At 44.9% G+C, this 18,417-nt stretch overlaps 1 protein-coding gene across 1 annotated transcript in view; it reads right to left on the bottom strand.

Annotated features, from left to right (window-relative positions):
* Positions 1 to 289: 289 nt before the first annotated feature.
* The window catches only part of CSNK2A2 (casein kinase 2 alpha 2), a 53,854-nt gene continuing 35,726 nt past the window's right edge, over positions 290 to 18,417 (bottom strand). Inside the window, exons 6-13 of the mRNA XM_077751281.1 lie at positions 16,125 to 16,184; positions 11,139 to 11,222; positions 10,286 to 10,396; positions 9,928 to 10,029; positions 9,318 to 9,418; positions 8,362 to 8,510; positions 6,707 to 6,800; positions 290 to 738 (exon numbers count right to left, since the gene is read on the bottom strand). Coding sequence (XP_077607407.1) covers positions 6,724 to 6,800; positions 8,362 to 8,510; positions 9,318 to 9,418; positions 9,928 to 10,029; positions 10,286 to 10,396; positions 11,139 to 11,222; positions 16,125 to 16,184 — 684 coding nt within the window. The 3' untranslated portion in view covers positions 290 to 738; positions 6,707 to 6,723. The remainder of the gene's footprint in view (positions 739 to 6,706; positions 6,801 to 8,361; positions 8,511 to 9,317; positions 9,419 to 9,927; positions 10,030 to 10,285; positions 10,397 to 11,138; positions 11,223 to 16,124; positions 16,185 to 18,417) is intronic.

The following is an 18,417-nucleotide window of genomic DNA, read 5'->3' as shown; positions in this document are numbered from 1 at the left end:
GATGTTTGTCTACCGCCTGATCACTGGGTTAGAAGGGTCAAGGCGAAACATGGCTTTCCTGGCTCACCCAGTCTACTGGTCACCTGAGGTTTGCCCCATTCCCACGATTAGTTCACATACCTGTTCAACTCCCCATCCCTGGTCAAGAGCATCCCTACCACCGGCCCTCCTCACCTCTGGGACTCCCCCTGCTTTCCTCTGGCTAGAACCTGCTCTTCCATTTCACTCGGTCCTCTGTGGCCACGGGTCTTGGTTAACGGCCCCTTCCACACTGAAAACTCTCCATACATTTCTTTTAAAACCTTTTATTCAATAATATATACTTTTAAAATTATAATATGTAACTGCCCGTCATGCCGTATATTGCCCCGCTCCCCACTGTGGAGTCTGTGGTCGGCCAGTTAACGTGGTCTGCTGGAAAAACAGGCGGCCACAGGCCGAGTCAAGGGGCGCGGGGGAGCAACAGTAACCAACAACCATTTTGCATACCCTTCACATTTCCCATGCTTTCTGGGTCAGGAGGAAGTCAACAGGAAGCCAAAGGCGTGTGAACCTTTTACATTCGGAAGTGAGGTTTGAAATACGGTGGTGGGCTGCCCTTCGGTTGGTCTGGTTCGTGCTCGCCAAACCTGCCACCATTTTGTGTCTGCTCACGGAACGTGATCGCTCTACACACGTTAAGACGTTTGATTTGGTTCTTGTTCTGCTTATGGAAAAGTGGGAGGAACCGCAACAGACCTGGGGAAAGAGATGGGAGGAGGGGAAAGACGGCATTAATCAATCTGACCCGGAGGGAGGACAGGCCTCCACTTGCCTGTGGCTTCCTTCTCTCGAAGAGCACTGGGAACAGGGTGCAAGCTTGACTGTCCCACGCCACTGTGTGGAAAACCTCGTAAGAACTAACTTTACGGTCTTGGGTTTCGAGTAATACCCTCTTCCTTCCTCTTGTGATCACCACTAGCAGAGGCGGTCTCAGGCGCGGCCTTCCAGGAGGGTGAGGGGAAAGCTCTGGACACGCGCCCGAGTCTCCTCCTGCCTCTTGGGTCCCAAATGTGGATTTAGAAGCACTGAGGCTTCTCGACCATTCTGAGCAAGCTGAGCGATAGGATCAATAGTCCAACTCTGCATCCCCATCAGCCCTGGCCCCACCTACCGAGGATGTCTCAGGACTCATAATCAGGGGGCTGTATTTACACAAGGAGAGTACCTAGTCCACTAATCAAGAGCAAGAAGGGAGCTCAAATATTTTTAACTCTCCCCTGGGAGCAGCTGTGTGGCATGGCCTGAAAACCCCATTTTCCCTTCCACGTCCAACACAATGAAGTGGGTGGTAAGATGCCGGCAGAATTCTAGAAGCAGTGTCTCAGAGATCGGCACTACAGCGACGAGACAAAGGACTGTGCCCCGGAGAAGCTGTCACAGAAACATCACTTGATGAGAACTTTCTCTGGGTAAAGGAAGGGTTCTACGTTTTTGAAAAAGGCCGCGAGGTGTGTGAGGTTCAAGAAAGGACTATTTGCCTTTAAGCACCGCAGTGACTGATTTGCAAGCGTCCACCCCCACCGAGGATCCCATCAATGAGAAGCGCACTAATCAGACACCACCACCTGATAAATGCAGACACACAATAGCGTGTGCCTGCTCTTGACGCAAGGACAGGGGATGGGGGGGTGTTCATAGATGCACAACGCTCAGCCACAAAGGTTAGAGCTGTGCACTACAGCGGGCCAATCCCGGAAGCAGGTGCCTGAGGAGGGTGATTCCGGAGCAAGTACCAAGAAACAGCACAAGCCCCACATGACACCACTCCAGTCCCATCTCTCTTGATAAAGGACAGCTCCACACGAAGGTGGTGATTAACTGCAACCCCCGTAACACGCATCGTTCCAGTTCAAGGTCTGCCCCTCCTCTCCCCCAAGAGACAGGAAATACAAGTTTAAGGGCCTCATAGCAGTGGCTTGTCTCCCGCTTGAGAAGCTGGTGGTTATCAACGTTTTTATTATGAAAACGAGATTTAACATGGCACTTGTCTTTCCTCTAAGGGCAGCAGCACATCAATCAGACATTGGTCATCCAGTGATACAAAGAGGTAGCCAAGTGTGTCTGAAGTGGTCATTTGCAAGGAATCACAACCCAGGCAGTCTTGCTCTTCTGCATACAGAAGGAAATGGTTGGCTCCACGGTTCTTGAAGATTTATCCAAGCTTTCCACCGGGGTGTCCAGATGTCTGTCCCAACCTCTTAGTCACCATTTACAGCAAGAAAAGCCAGCAAGTGCAAAACTGTTAATTTATTGATTCAATGAAAGTTTTTTTTTCCAAACAATCCCCAATACATGCAGTCCAGGATTACGTATCACATCTGTAGCACATTGTTGAGTGTCTACACAAAAGTACTCATGGCATCAGCTGTGTAACCCATCCCGTCACGTCCCCCAGCCTCCACAACACCTGCCTGTTGTCGTTTCCATGAACACACCCATAGAGCTCAAAAGTGTCATGTTATTAACGGTTTTCTCAGCCAGATGTTTTGCCGCCACCTCCCCTCCCCCACTCCCACCCTGGGGTTAATTTTTAAAAGCAGGACATTATGCCATCTTAGACTTAAGCTCGTTGAAAAACTCTGGCTTCTCGTGTGCTCCTGTGCACCCTGCTTCTGCTTTTGGAAGGGTTTCTGTTTCAATGAACTCAATTAACTCTGATCGACCCCAATTCATCTGTAGGAGGGAAGTCTGCTTTCTCCTGCGGGTGCTCATGCAGGAATGCAGGTTTCTAAACCAATTGCTCAGTCTGAACTGGCATTAAGGGAAACTGCTAAGTGGGCTTTGAACCACTTCAATGCATATATAAAAATTCTTCCAGTTGCTGCCTGTGTTCCAAAACAGTTTTGCTTCCATCCTCAATGCAGCACCTGGGAGAACCTAAGTCATTTCCCTGAGTGGGTGCGGACCGAGGCCACGGCCGCCAGCTCTCTCTGGGACTCGGCAGCTGCCTGAGGGAACCACCCTCCAGCCACGCTGGACCACTCCAGGGGGCAGTGCCCATCACAGGGCACATCCCACCCCATGAAGGTGGTGCCCCCTGACACTCTCAAGAGGTCGCGTTCCCTCCTCAAGACCTACCCCTTGACTGTTCTTCTTACTGGTTCCCTTTCCTTTGACCACCTCCTCCCTGAGCCCCTAAGGATTACAAGCTCTTCTGTCTCCTCCATCCAAGCAGTCTGAGTCCCTTCCTTCTCCGCAAGGGAATGCACTAGCTTTGAGCCCTGTGAGCGGCAATGTGCTAGAGAATGTCTGTTAGACCTGGCACAGCGGCCAGTATTTAGGCGCCTCTGAGAGCCGCCAATGGCACCACTCTAGCTGGTGAGACGACCCGAGGAGTGCTGGTCTGCAGTGTCCACTTGGCTTCTCCCACCTAGTCACCTCCCACAGGGACAGGACGAGAGCAGGCAGCTGATATGATCCAGGGGAGAGCAAACTGCAGATGAAAATATCACTTGGTGTTTCAGTTCTGCTCTCGCCATGGGACTTGTCAGCTGAAGCAAAGCCTCGCGCTTATGCTCACTTGTGGCCAATCGGCACTGACAGACCGATCGGTGTTTGGCATAGGAACTTTCTCTTCTCACCACACCAGGCCTATGTTGTCGAACACAGGCAGTACCTGAGATGATAGTGTAACACTACCCTGTTCCCCACGTTTTTTGCTTTTCTTTAGGAAATAACTAAGTCCTTATCATAGGCACTTTAACCTGTTATAAGGTAACAAAGCGAACAAGATGCCTAATAAAAAGTACTGAGATGAATTTAAGAAATAACATGCTGATCAAAAAGGATAGCGGGTGGGCAAATCTACCTTGGCTTAGTCTAAACATAAGAATAGACTTCTATTTGCGCGCGCGCGCGCACACACACACACACACTCTCTCTCTCTCTCTCTCTCTCTCTCTCTCTCTCTCTCTCTCTCTCTCTCTCTCTCTCTCTCTCTCTCTCTCTCTCTCTCTCTCTCTCTCTCTCTCTCTCTCTCTCTCTCTCTCTCTCTCTCTCTCTCTCTCTCTCTCTCTCTCTCTCTCTCTCTCTCTCTCTCTCTCTCTCTCTCTCTCTCTCTCTCTCTCTCTCTCTCTCTCTCTCTCTCTCTCTCTCTCCCCCTCTCTCTCTCTCTCTCCTGCCATCCCTGGCCCCCTGCCCTGAACTCTCCATGACCATCTCCTAACCCAGGTAAGCACTCTGAAATCTTGGGGGAGCTAGGTATGTCAGGACACAGATTGGCTCTGGAGATGGGCAAGAAGAGAAAAGGTCTGGACTGGACTCACTTCAGTTTAGGAAAGAACCACCTAAAGTCAGCCAGCCAGCCCACTAAATGTCAAGACCAGACTCAGGGGCAGGCATTTGAAACTCAGCAATGCTAAGGCAGGAAGAGAAGAGCATAGGTGGTGGAAAAGTAGAGTGGCCATGAGAAGGAAGAATGGTTCTGGTGTTGGAACTGCTGGGCAGGCAGGTTAGCGATGTTTGCACCTACTAAGTCATCATCAACAGAGAGAGGCTGGGGCACATCCCTGACTATACACCTCCAGAGGCTTTCACTGGCTCAAGGGAACTCCAGGGGAAGAACAGGTTGCTACTTCACCAAGACCCTCCACTACGCTCTCCGTGCCTGGTCCAAACAGGCAACTTAAAAAAAAAAAACAAAAGGTGGGAGGGGAAAGAATGGGTGACAAAGGGGGGGACAAGAGGTAGGGGGCAAAAAAGACACAGAGTGGTACATCTATCTCCCTGATAATCACCAGCAGTGCTGCCTCAAGGGGCACATCAGAAGGCTTCTGCTGCCTACCGCGTCAACACAGGTTGAGCCGAGAGCTCACGCCTCGGCTTGGCTTTTCAGGTAGAACAGATGCACACGTCAGTATACAGAAGGCGCAGTATCGGCATGTGAAACTTAACTGAACGCACTTCCTGCCTTTGGGGTCTTTTAAGTTTTAATCTGTGAGCTCAACTCTAGTAAGAGTTTTATTTGCATTTTAAATCCCCACCGACCAAACAATAAGAACAGAATCTACATGTAGAGATAGGACCTGCTATCAATACCAATATGATTTTATTGGAATATGGAATGTAAACAGATGTCTTCAAACACACAATCTAACCTTATAAAAATGTATGGCATTATTAAATAGTTAGTAAAGAAATCCTAAAGTATGACGTGGGTAGACACCCCCAGTTCTGGCCTAGCTGTCAAGTCCCCACAGCTGTGGCATGGCTCTGCAGCCGGGGTGAGGGGGGACTGCCTGCAAACCAGGCTGGTGACAAGTCCCCAAGATGAAATCAGCCCTATTTTTTTTTTTTTTTTTAACTTCTGAAAGCAGAATCTAGCTTCCTTTGCTAACATGAAGGCTAGCGCCACGGATCCCAAGCGTCGACACTTGCTCTACAAGCTCCAGCTTCCTCCCCAGACCCCTTGCGTGATGCTCTGCTCAGTCCCCGGGAGCAGGCTGGCCCTGCACACAACCTGGCCCTGCGCATGAGGAAGACTCAGCTTGGCCGTTCACATTCACGTGGTACCTCTCGGAGCTCAGAAACGCAGGTCACCCTGATTACAGAGGCAAACTGCTTCTCATGGGGATAAAAAAAAAAAAAAAAAAAAAAGGCCAAAAGGTGGGTGGGGGAAGTATCTTTTTCTCACCCAACAGGTCTTTCCTAAATACATTTTAACAGGATGCTTCTCTCCCTCCCCAGCCTGCCTGAAGACTGACTTTCCAGGTTTCACTATGGTTGTGACCAAAAAGTCTGTTTCAGAGAGGTGCATTAAAATAGGCACGCACACACACGGATGTATGTGCTGGGAAATGGGGAGGCTTTCCTTACAAGGCTGCAAAAGGAAAAAAAAAGGCTACACGGAAAAAAAGCAATAAGATTTTATGGTTAGGCAAATCAACAAAGGTTACAGTGAGCTCCAAGTTATGCACTTTGCATCGAACTTCTGAGGAGACAGACAGCCCTGGACACAGCGTCACAAGGTTTAAAGTGATGCCTTCTGACAGCAAAGGGGACCCTTGTGAGAGTGACTGCGGTTTGCTCCCAAATGAAGACACTTAGAAGAAAACGGCAGGGATGAGGTACATTTCCTAGAGAGCTCATGTCATAAAAAAATACATAAAACATGAATTTGTAAAAGAGCTTAAAAAAAAAAATACTGTCACTGTTTTAATATCTCCTTTACGTAAATGAGGCTGGTGCGTCAGTATAGATTGCTGACATTTTGCTAAAACTTGAGCCTGAATCTCACCAAAGGAAACCCAGACCACAGTGGAATAGATAGGAAGTCAGATATTCAGAGCTTGTTGACTGAATGGGTTAATTCAACAGTGGTCTCCTGTTAAATAAAGGTAAATGTACAACAACTCCGAGTCTCTCATCTCCCATGCATTCCAAAGGGAGCGTCCCCTCAGGTCCTGAACTATGTGCATCATCACACTATCAGAACGGCGGCTCCCTGCAGTAACTAGGACTGGGGAATTTTTGTTTTTTTTTTTTTTTTTTTTTTTTTTTTTNATTTTTTTTTTTTTTTTTTTTTTTTTTTTTTTTGACATTTAGGTCTTTACTCTTCTTTGCATTTAGAAGGAATGACTAGAACTTCTTTTTATCACATTGTAGTTTCCTTCAAGATTTGTGTTTGCTTGGTTGGTTTTATTGGCAAGCATCAATGCCGCATTACCCGTCGCCTCCCAGTCTTCACCGGGCTGCCGTGAGGCCACTGGAAAGCACAGCGTTGTCCGCACAAGGCTGGGACTGCTCCTTCACCACGGGGTCTGCAAGGAAACAGGACGCAAGTCAGCTCAATCAGGCCTGCTACATGTGGGACACACCATCATGACAGACCCCCTTCCACAGGGAGACAGAGAGACAGACTGGTGGGAAAGACAGAGTCAGAAGGGCAACAGAAATCACAGAGCTAGGGGAGCGTGGGTGGCTCAGATGGTTAAGCCTCTGACTCTCGGTTTCAGCTCAGGTCATGATCTCACAGTTTCGTTGAGTTTGAGCCCCGTGTTGGGCACTGCACTGACAGTGTGGAGCCTGCTTAGGATTCTCTCTCCCCCCTCCCGGTGTCTCTCCCTCCACTCACACTAATAAATTTCTTTAAAAAATTAAAATATGAAAACAAATGACAGAACAAAGGTTATAGAAAAATCAGACCTCGAAAAATGATCAGGGGAATTTGCTCCTATAGTGAACTCTCAGACTTCCCTCAAAAGGCAAGTTCAATCTCTGAGGCCCATGGAAAAAAGACGCCCAGAAACACTAACTTCCCACTGTTCAAAATTACTACTGATTTTCTTGTGTGTTCTTTTCCTTGAATACTGTCATATCCAACCCCCAATTTCTTCAAATCATGTGCACTAATGAGCACTTTGGAGCAGCAGGAGAATGAAAAGAGCCATTAGAAAACCTATTAATTTCAAGCAACAGTTATTTGAAACACTTTTTTTTTTTAACCGAGCTGTGTATTCAGAAAAGTAGATGAATCATGAATTACTTACTATAAAACACTGGAATTCTTAGTTTGATCTAACTCAAAAGGGTAAAAACAGCTTGCTGTGCCAGAAACTGGAAAAGAGGACATCTGAGATGCACTTGTCTGAGGTCTAGAAGACTGAAGGATAGAACCTTTGGGCGGTGGAGGGGATGAGGGAAGATAGCATACTGGCCAAGCAACAGGCTGAAGGTCTTCTCGATTCAGCGTCAACAGAGATGGGTACCGTAACCTTTAACTCCAGTCTCCTATGTGCCCTGGACTAAATCATCTCACGTTGCCACCAAGAAAGGGGAGAGGGGTGNGGGAGGACTATACGTACACAGACAGTAAGCGACCACATGCAGTGAATACATACACACACATATTTTGAACTGAGACCTAAAAATTCTTTAATGCAGGTGGGATTTTAGTGAGGTCCTTGCATACCTGCTTTCCTTTCCTCAAATTCCTTTTATTTATTTAACTCACTTCCTTCTTTGCAAATATACTAGAGTCACCTTCTCACTTTTAACTAACTACTTGGTTTTTTGAGGGGAAGAATACCTCTGGTTAGGTTTCCATACAAATATCTACACTTGAAAACAAATTTTAGATACCTGTGATCTGTAAGGGATCGGTCTGCAGTCGGCACTCAAGGGAGCTAAGGCAGTGAACAAGCAAACCTCTCTGCAGTTCAACTGCAAAGGTGTCTCAACAGTCTAGAACTAATGAGGCCAAATTCTAAGGACGATTCAATACAAGTACCTACAATTCTCTTGACTGATCTCAAAGATAAAGAGAGGAAGTATTTTTCCTTCAGTAAGTTATGCCCCTGAAAACAGTCCCTGGAGACTCACAGAAGTACGGGTGCTCCATTGCCTCTTTGGCAGTCAGTCTCTGTTGATGGTCGTATCGCAGAAGTTTGTCCAGAAGATCTAGGGCCTCGGGGCTGACGAGATGTCTGTTCTCACTATGGATAAAGTTTTCCCAGCGTTTCCGTGAATGTCTGAGAAGAAAAGGGAAGCAACAGCATTCTGAACTTAAGCATGGACCCTGATGTATTAGGGCTAAAGGCAACAACATCTTAGACTAATGCACTGATTCCAAGCTCGAGAAACCTCACTCACTGGTACCTGCCCCCCACCCCCCCAACAGGTACACTCGCAGTATACTGAAATAAAAACTGTGCTCTGTGACTGATAAATAAAATTAGCTCTAATTTCTACATCTGATTTAGTGTTTGTGGCACCTTTCTAGATCGTTTTTTATGCCTCAAGCTTTTAGTCAATTCTGGTGAGGCAGAGATGACAGTTATTTTTTGTTGTTCAGGAGAAATATTTAGAGAGGTAGCCTCAGAAACAGAGAGGTTCCAACAAACACTGTTTGAAAACTGTCAGTACATTTACTTTTCAACGCTACTGCACTGTACCTGAAAATAGGCTTTCAAATTTGCTATCTTATAGAAAATCCATTATACCGAGTAAGAAAAAATTATAACTCTCTCACTTATAGAAGAATCACAGCTATCTAAAATAAGCATATGCTGTACCAGAAAGCGGGTTTCTGTAATAGGATTTTGCCTTCAATTTTTTACTGATTGACACACTATCTCTTGGAGAAGTACGACGATCAAAAGACACATGTAAACAATGCCCAAAGAGCACTCAAAAGACAAGTTAAAAAAATACACATGGGAATAAATAAATATATTTCAGTTTTGCTATGATTAGCCAGAGGTTTCAGTGAACATTCCCACTTCTGAAATGGGGTAAGTTAAAACCCTCATTGTTCTCTCTCCCTCTCTCTTACTTACTGTCCCAGGATATCGTTGAAGTGCGGGTCTAGGTCTATGTGATACTTCTTCAGGTACCCATACAGCTCATCTGTACCCAGAACCTTGGCAATGCGAACAAGCTGAAACACAAAACAAACTGACCAAATCACTGAGCACAGGGCTCACTGCAAGCCAGCGAGGTGCTATCCCAAGGAACCAGGGGACTTCCACGTCACTACATCTCCAGGGGCCAGACACAGACTGGAGCCTGGGGCTGACAGGCGGCAGACCCAAGGACACAATGTTCACAGAAAGCATATTTCCAAACTGCCTTTAAAATGACACCTTATGACAATAGCCTAGAAGCTGACGATTATGAGGGCATCATCTAAGGACTGGAATCTAGTTTTATTAAGACAAGGAGTGTCTGCTCCACAGACTCACTTGGGAAGCTGGGTGTAATATTGCTTCATCTGTATGTTTGGGGACCAATAACCACAGACAGCATTTCATGAAACTCTTTACCCTGAAGGAAAACTTATGCGCAGACATTCAACGATACTTGGTGGCTTAAGGGTAGCATCCCTGTCAAAGGACTCGATTTTCTCGGCACCTGCTCCCACACAGGGAGGGGCTAGTGTTTGCTCACCTGGTCGTAGTTGTCCTGTCCGTGGAAGAAGGGTTCCTTTCGAAAGATCATGCTTGCTAACATACAGCCCAAACTCCACATGTCCAAGCTGTAATCATACATCTGAGGAAAGTAAGGTTGGCCTGTCAGTGAAGGGTGTTACTAACGCATTTTTCAGATCTGAATTTCTAGTCTTCAGGTTGACCTTTGCACATATTTTACAAGTCAAAGTGAAAAAAAAAATCATTGAGAAAAATCTGAAATTATCACTTCAGGATGGGGTTTTGACTGTATCCCAACTGACTCAATAAACAGCAAATGAGGAGAAGCACTAAGGCAACACACCCTGAATGCACAGGTGCGTGGCTAACAGTTTTACCTGATAGTCCACGAGCAGCTCCGGGCCCTTGAAGTACCTCGAGGCTACACGGACGTTGTACTCCTGAGCAGGGTGGTAGAACTCTGCCAGGCCCCAGTCTATCAGTCGCAGCTACAAACATGACAGAAATTGAACGTATAAAGCAGCGGAGTTCTAGACGCCTGTGCCTTAGAACAAGGCCACATCATACTGGCTAACGATTACGTGGGCCACGTGAAAAATGTCAGCAAGCACGATGGCAAAAATTACACTTTGGGCAGCTGTGGGAGAGGTCATTTCTAGAGCAGAGCACTCAGAATCTTATGTGCTTTTTCTTTTTGAAAGTATAAATTATCCTGGACTTCTCATTCTCTTTAGATGAATAAAGATTAAGCTTTTCTTTCTGCCTCCACAGCGCTTGCACGTGTAACACATTCCCCCATCATTAATAGCTTCCGTTGTAAGCTCTAACCACAACGGAAAGGTCAGGGATGTACACCCCAGTCCAGGATCGATGCATTGCTCCAGGTTTTCGTTAATCTAAGTAACTGGTTCATTTACTCACCAATCAGGGACAACCAGAACTGTACTTTTAAGGCTAGGCAGATTGGTCTGAGGGTCATTAAAAGAAGGAGAAACCATGAGCTGTAGTTTGTGAGGCCCTCCAGAAAACCATGACCAAAATAAACAAGGGACTATAGTTAGATTCAGCTGTCTACTTTCCTCGTGTACTATACTTCTGCCTGGAGACTCAGAAGTAATGGTAACACAAGGAAACAGCATGGGTCTCCAGTACCACCTCAGTACTGGCTGGCTTTCTGGTGTGCCCTAAGCCTTCCAAGGAAAGACTTGTTGCTGTTGGCCGCGATGGTACCTTTTTCTGTTGGTGATCTATCATGACATTGTGAGGTTTCACATCCCTGTGCATGATTCCCTTGCTGTGGCAGTAATCCAGAGCCTATTAGATAAGAAAGCACAGAGAAGAGTAAGCAAGCCGTCTACCAACCCCTGATGCAAGCATATTTGTATTTGTGATAGTATGACTTGAGTATCTCCCAAAGTGCAGCTTGTGGTCTGTAACGAGAATGAACGTGGTCAGAAGGCATCCCTTGCTCTCTGCCCACTATGCTGGCAGCTGGTGGAGAGGGGGTTATGTTAAAGAGGAGACAGAGACGCTCTGGACACTCCTCCTACTGGTATTTGGTAACACTTCACCAGCCACCTAGATTTAGAAATCATACATCAGTCTGTTGGTCTAGTTCAACAGGTTTAAAACCAGATCTGGGAAACCCACTAGAGTCACTTCTCAAAGGGGGTTCAAATGCCACATAAGAGTCACTGTGGATAGGAAGAAGAATATCTAAACATACTGTTCGATGTGGCTTGTATTTTAGACAAGTGTCCCATGTGGACTTTTAAGATTAACAAGTATTCTAGTATTAGTATTTTCCTTTAAAAATAATCCCCGAGGGGTGCCTAGGGGGCTCAGTCGGTTAAGTGTTGACTTCTCTTCTGTTCAGGTCATTCAGGTCATGATCACACAGTTCGTGGGTTTGAGCCCCGCATCGGGCTCTGTGCTGACAGCTCCGAGCCTGGAGCCCGCTTTGAGTTGTCTCCTCTTTCTGCCCCTCCCCTGTTTGCTCATTCGCACACACTCTCTCTCAAAAATAAACATCAAAAAATAATTTAAAAGCAATCCCTGAGCCTGTTGGCCTTTAAGAGTTATATACTGGGAGTGCCTGGGTTAATCAGGTTAAGCATCCGACTTTGACTCAGATCATGATCTGATGGTGTGTGAAGCATTTTAAAAATTTGAAAAAGAAACATTATGTTTTTACTATAAGGGAGGTATACTGCTTCCTAAAAGATCAAGGATATGCAGGCAAGATTTTTAAGTGTACAATACTTTTTTTTTTTTTAGCACCTTTATAGGGTCGTACAACCATTTACCATAATCCAGTCTTTACTGTCTTCCTAAGACTTTCCCTTTAGCTTGCCTGTGATCAAGCCACATTCCCATTTACCTCCTACCTCAGCCTTAAGCACAAACCTCTGTTTACTACAGATTTGTCTTTTCTGGACATGAAGCAAAAAATACAACATTCAGCACTCTGTCCATCTTCTTTTGCTCGGCATGTTGCTGAGATTCTTCCATTACTTTCTTCTTGTTGAGTGGTATTCCACTCGATGGGCGCACGAGTTGGACACCAGAGCTATTTCCAATTGTCAGCTATTATGAACACTCACACACAGGTCTCTGAGCAAAGGCTTTTATTCCTTTCACGTAGATTCCTGGGGGTGGAAGTGCTGAGCTGTATGGTAGTTTATATCAAACTTTTTAAGAATCTCCCGAATGTCTTTCCAAATGCCCGCTCCATTTTACATTCCCATCAATAATGTACGAAGGCTCCAGTTTCTCCACATCCTTGCCAGCGCTGGTCATTGGTTAATCTTTGTAATTACCACCATTCTGACAGGTTTGAAGGGGGATCTCATCGTGGATTTGAATTGTATTCTCTTAGTAATCCAAGTTGAACATTTTTTCAGGTGTTACTGGTCATTCTCTATTTTCTCTGGACAAATGTTGATTCAAATCTTTTGCCTATTTTTTCTTCAAGCAGTTTGTTTTTTGGGTTCAATAATGCAAAAATTTGCTTCTAAATCTCCTTTTCTAACATAGTGACTATTTTCATAAATTTCAAATTAGGCACTTTGGCTTGTCTCAAAAAGCACTGTAGCCTACTCGAGCGTTACTCCCTGAGTAACAATAATCGCAGCAATCCATCATCTTGTGGTACCTACTACGTGCTTGACACTGAGTGCTTTTGGTAGCATTTTCCATGGGACACGATTAGGGTTTCTCAATCTCAGCACCGCTGACGTGTTGGACCAGGGATTCCTGGTCGCAGGGAGCTGTCCTGTGCAGAGCAGAATGTTTATGAGACTTCTCGGGCTCTTCTGACCAGATGCCAGCAGCACTCCTCCAAACTGTGACAACCAAAAATGGTTCCACATATTGCCAAACTGACCTGGTTGTGAAGCACCGGATTAGGCATTTTTACATGGGAGAGAATGTGTAAGTCAGAAAATGATCCCTAGGATCCATATGCTGGGAACAAGCAAATCCTGCTTTCCCCAGACACAGAGGATGTTTTTTTAAATGAAGGTTAAAAACAGGCAAAACTAAACTTGGTGGTAGAAGTGAGGACATTATCTTCAGAGGAGGGGATCCTGAAGAGAAGGGGCATATGAGAGCCTTTTCACTTACGTATAATATTCTTGACCTGCCCTAACAGAACTTTCTGCAGTGACAGAAGTATTCTAGATATCTGCACAGCCCAACATGGCAACTACCAGCCACATGAGGCCACTGAATACATGAAATGTGGCTACCGTGATTAAGCAATGGAACTATGAATTTTAATTAAAATTTAAGTAGCTACCTGTGGGCAAAAGCTACTATATACTGAACAGCATAGTAGCATGTATGGTGAAGGTTTTTACTTACAGGAAATCCAAAAACCTGTACACTTAAGATTTGTTCATTTATGGAAGTTCTACTTCAATTTAATTTTTTCCTTTGTTTCGTTTCACAACAGTTGTTGCAAGATTCCACAGTGGCTTTGTGGCGATGTCTTATGAAACCAGGGCTCCTGAGGACAGACTTCCCTGGATCTGAACCAGGGGACCAGACTGTGTACCCAGCAACCATTCAATAGCCCTCCACCTCAGTTTCTTCCATTTTCAGTAGAAGCTAAATATTTCCCCTACTTCCTCCCCATTTCTTCCCCCAAAGACAAAATTTAGCAAGTGCTGATTCTGTTATTTTGCCTAGTCTTCGCCCAAAGGAATGAACTAATTAGGACCATAATACTTGGGATGTGAAGAAATATCTGAGGAAAGCCAAGGATGAACAAGTACAGTAAAAGAATTAATTCTTTAGCCAAGTTCACTAGTCAGATTCTCTGTGGAGTTACGGATATACTTTTAAATTCCTTGGGGGAGTTATTTCAGTTTTAAAATCTGGTATTATCTGACCATTAAGCATGAAAGACATTTTTCAAGCTTCATCTGGGGTTCTGTGCCTCATTAGCAGAAAGCAAGCCCTTACTGCCTAGCTACCTCCAGAAAGCAGAAGGGACATCTGACACAGGGTACCATCTGAGTCACCAGGCTGCGAAGACCGTGTCATCAGGACGTCTTTACCCGATCTAAGGACAACTGTGCTGGGTTCTAAGTCTTCACCTTTGGTGTGCACTAAGTGAAAACCACAAAATCTTAACACCTTACTTAAAAAAATAACCAAGTGACAGATCTGGATCATAGCTCTCATTGAGGGACTGCATGGGGTTCTCTGGAAAGAGCCTCCGGGAAAGGAGCTAGCCTGGAAGCTCACAAGACCACAGCACTGCAAACCGCTTCCTCACCAAGGCCTTCAGTTCTGGTCTGCAGAGGACACGGACAACTGTGTGGTACACCAAGCTCTACCCTCACGTGTTTCTGATCTTCCTGACAAAAGAAAGACCAACCTAAATCCACCACCTTGGTACCAATGACATGTGGTTTGTGCAAATGCTTGTAAGGAAACACATTCACTTCACAGAGCCAGTTCTTCAAACCTCCATTCCCTAAAGCTTAGCCTTAATTTGGGATTTTGTTCAAGCAACTGTTCACAATCCCATCAAAATTCAATCTTGACAGTTTTCTTCAATAACTTAGTCATCTCTACTCTTCCAGAGGTTCTTGAATTGAGAACTACACCCCCCCATAAAACTTTAGATAATACTATATATCTACACAGGCATTTTGGAGGGGTTTTATATGTTTTCATTGGATTCTTAGTGATCCATGACCCAAAACAACTTAGGAACCATTCATCTACCCCATTTTACAAGCCTTTTTAGAAGTCTTTACCTATGTGTTTACCTAGACAAGTTAAAAAAGATCATTTCTCCACCAACCAATAATGTTTCAAAATTTCCATCTTGGGATTGCTAAGTCTCCTAGAAAGACCAACCCTCCATCACCTCTCCTTGCATGTCAAGGTCAGTCAGGGCCAAAGGGGAGGTTGGGAAGGGGATTATGAGAGGTGGCAAGAGAAAGAAGGCTGAAAATGCCTACCAACCCATTACGCATGTCCCTCCACACTGGGACTTGTTCAATGTTCTCTCATCAAAAAGTCTACTTCGCCACCCTCTGAATCTGGGCCTGGCCCATGACCTGCTTTGGCCACTAGGTCACTTAGTAGACATTTATACCAGCAGACGCTTGAGAAGTGCTTACACATCAAAGTTTGCCCTCTCATGCTTTTAAGAAGCCAGCGACCACTGTGGGAAGCAGCAGCCTAGACTAACCCCCTGGAGGACAAGCCTTGAGCTCTGCCAGCTGCCATCCCAGATATGTGAACTAGGCCATCCTGGACCAACGTGCTTCAGCCAAGTTGACCCAGACCAAAAGACTCACCCAGCTAGCCCACAGAATTATGAGAAATAATAAAAAAAATTATTAAAATCATTAGCTTTGGGGTGATTTGTTATTCAGTGAAAAACAATAGTATTAATTAAGCAGCAAAAAGAAAATCCAAGGGCCAGCAGAAGCTACACAAGTGGTTCTGATTTCTGGTATAATGTCCCCAGTATCTCTTGACTTGGCCATCCTTCTCAGTCCCACTGAGAAAGCTTCTATGTAAAGATCCTGCAACAGAGATCTAAGTGAAGTTAAAACAACAACAACAAAACTCTAACTTCACTAAATTGTCTAAGTGTCAAGAGTCTGTCTGAGATCTCTTTGTCTTCTCAAAAACTTCTCTTTTAACGAATACACCTGAAAGAATCTACTGCTTATTATGAATGCCACTTACCTTCAGTAGCTCATACATATAAAACCGGATATCAAAGTCTGTCAGGATCTGGTATAGTTGCTGAAACAGGTTTCAGAAAACAGAAAGTTAATTTAGTCTCATCATATTTTGTCATCGCAAACATTGGTCGCCATTCCCTGTAAACTTAGTACTTAAGTCACTAAAGAATCCCAGGAATTTTTACCATCTGATCTGGAACAAATGGGGACAAAGACCAAAGACAAGGGTCTAATACCTCAGTCTCTGTTAAGGAGAAAAAAAAAAAAAAGGAATTCCAAGGAAGAGAAACATTTAAGTCAACGTGGATCTTTTAAAAACTTGTTTAATACTCCAGGACTTCAACACCCACGAATACATTATTACAGAAATGAAGTCCAAGCTGTCCAACTGTCCTCAAATTCTTACTACACTTCAAACAAAGGCCAGCCACCGCAGCAGTACAGCATGCTGCAGAGAGCCAAGTGAAGAGCAGGACTTGAAGCACTTCATTGGCCCATGTGGTAAGTGGCAACACAGTCCATCTGCTCATGAAAGAAACAGGAGGAAAGTGACTGCTATAGCCCTTGGAGATGATGAGAGACTTGGGAGAGGAGCAGGGGCATGAGATGCTGGAGGAAAAAAAGAAGAGTGACAGGTACTGAAAATGATTCCAGGCAAAAAGGACATATGGAAGAATTCTCATTACTAATAGTCCAAAGGAACACCCACTGTGAGTGTTTTCAAAATTTTAATTTCTAAGATGCAGAGTAGCATTTACAAATCCAGGTTCATTAAAGTCATCATAAACCCTCATCAGAAACTACACTATTATTTTTGGTAGTCAATTCCAAGCAGAGCTTTCCCCATCAGTCCAAAACATCACTGTCTATAAAATTAATCAGTGCAACTTTATTGAACCTATTTTGTTTCTTTATTGGAAGACTCAGGCAATGGAGGGAAATTCTCTCAGGAGCACTGACCAACGTATATAACGTGTCTGTGGAAGAGGGGAAAGTGAAACTACACATCCCTATTTATATGTATAACAATGATAGGAAGACCTTAATAAAACATGGTTTCACATGTATGCATGTGGGGGTTGGACGGCTGGGGCTCAGGGAAATAAACAAGACTTTTAATCACATACCATTTTATAGTTTTAGATACACATAAATATATCTCCTGTTCAAAAGATTAAGAAAAACCATTTGCCAAGGATCAAATATAACACCTTCCAAGAACATCAGGTCTTGTTTTTCCTGTTAATAAGTAAGAGCAATTCTCCCCCCAGCTTGGCAAGAATATCTGACTTCATCAGTCTGTGGCCCCAGCTAGCTCAGCGCAGCACAATGAATGAGGACACACGGACCAGCACACCCGCGGTGCCTGGAGTGGCTTCGCTACCGGAAGCTAACCTGGGGCTGGAAGGAAAGCATCGGGCGCGATGGCACCAACACACCACCACTTCTGCTCAGGAGCTAAACACCCAACTGTTCTGTAGTCCCTTGGCTCCGCACGGCGAGAAAACTTCACAGCCAGCGTCCCAGCACCCATATGGACGGACACAGGGTGAAGATACTATTTCTTTGGGTGTCAAATCAGCTTCTCCTCTGAGAATTAAGGAGATCCTTCCCAGAGACTGCACCAAGTTGAACCTCAAGTCAATAAATAGACCATGAAAGTGAAGTGAGCATTTTCTAACCCTCAGAGAGGGTTGGAAGATTTTATTTCCAGAAAACAAATAGAGGCTATTTTAATCATTTAGATTTTTATCTGTGGAGGGCATTCTTCCTGTAGGTATCATGTGGTATTTATACCAAACATCTGTGCAAATGGTATAAGGCATAACAACAATAAATGTCCTTGGACTGCCAACATAATATTTCTAGTTACTCCAACCAATATCAATTTTATGTAATACAAAAAACCCTAGATGAATACAGTGGTTAGGCCAAATCCATTATGGAGTCCTGAACAACAGGCTGATATTCACTCTCATTTCTCAGGAGCTCTTGATAGGAGGAGACCCAACTACATGTTACATTTTACCACCTGGGCCTAAAATTTCAGACTCAGCAGGGTCCATAGTCTGGCTTCAATCAACTTTTGCAGCTCTGTCTCCATTTCAGACCAAACAAACCTGTTTTCCTCCTCCATTCTTCCTTCTCCAGTGTCCCCACCTTCTCCCAAATCTAGAACACCCTGCCCCTCTCCCTTCGCCTGTAAGTCAAGCCTATCCCATCTAGTCTCTACAAAGCCGACAGTGGTCCCTTCCTTCTCTGAACCCCTGTGCTATTTAATGTCCTCTGGGGTG

Source organism: Crocuta crocuta, unplaced genomic scaffold, assembly GCF_008692635.1.
Source record: "Crocuta crocuta isolate KB4526 unplaced genomic scaffold, BGI_CrCroc_1.0 scaffold124, whole genome shotgun sequence".
Classification (NCBI taxonomy): Eukaryota; Metazoa; Chordata; class Mammalia; order Carnivora; family Hyaenidae; genus Crocuta; species Crocuta crocuta.
The sequence above is the reverse complement of the archived record's forward strand: the minus strand, read 5'-3'. Positions and strand labels throughout refer to the sequence as shown.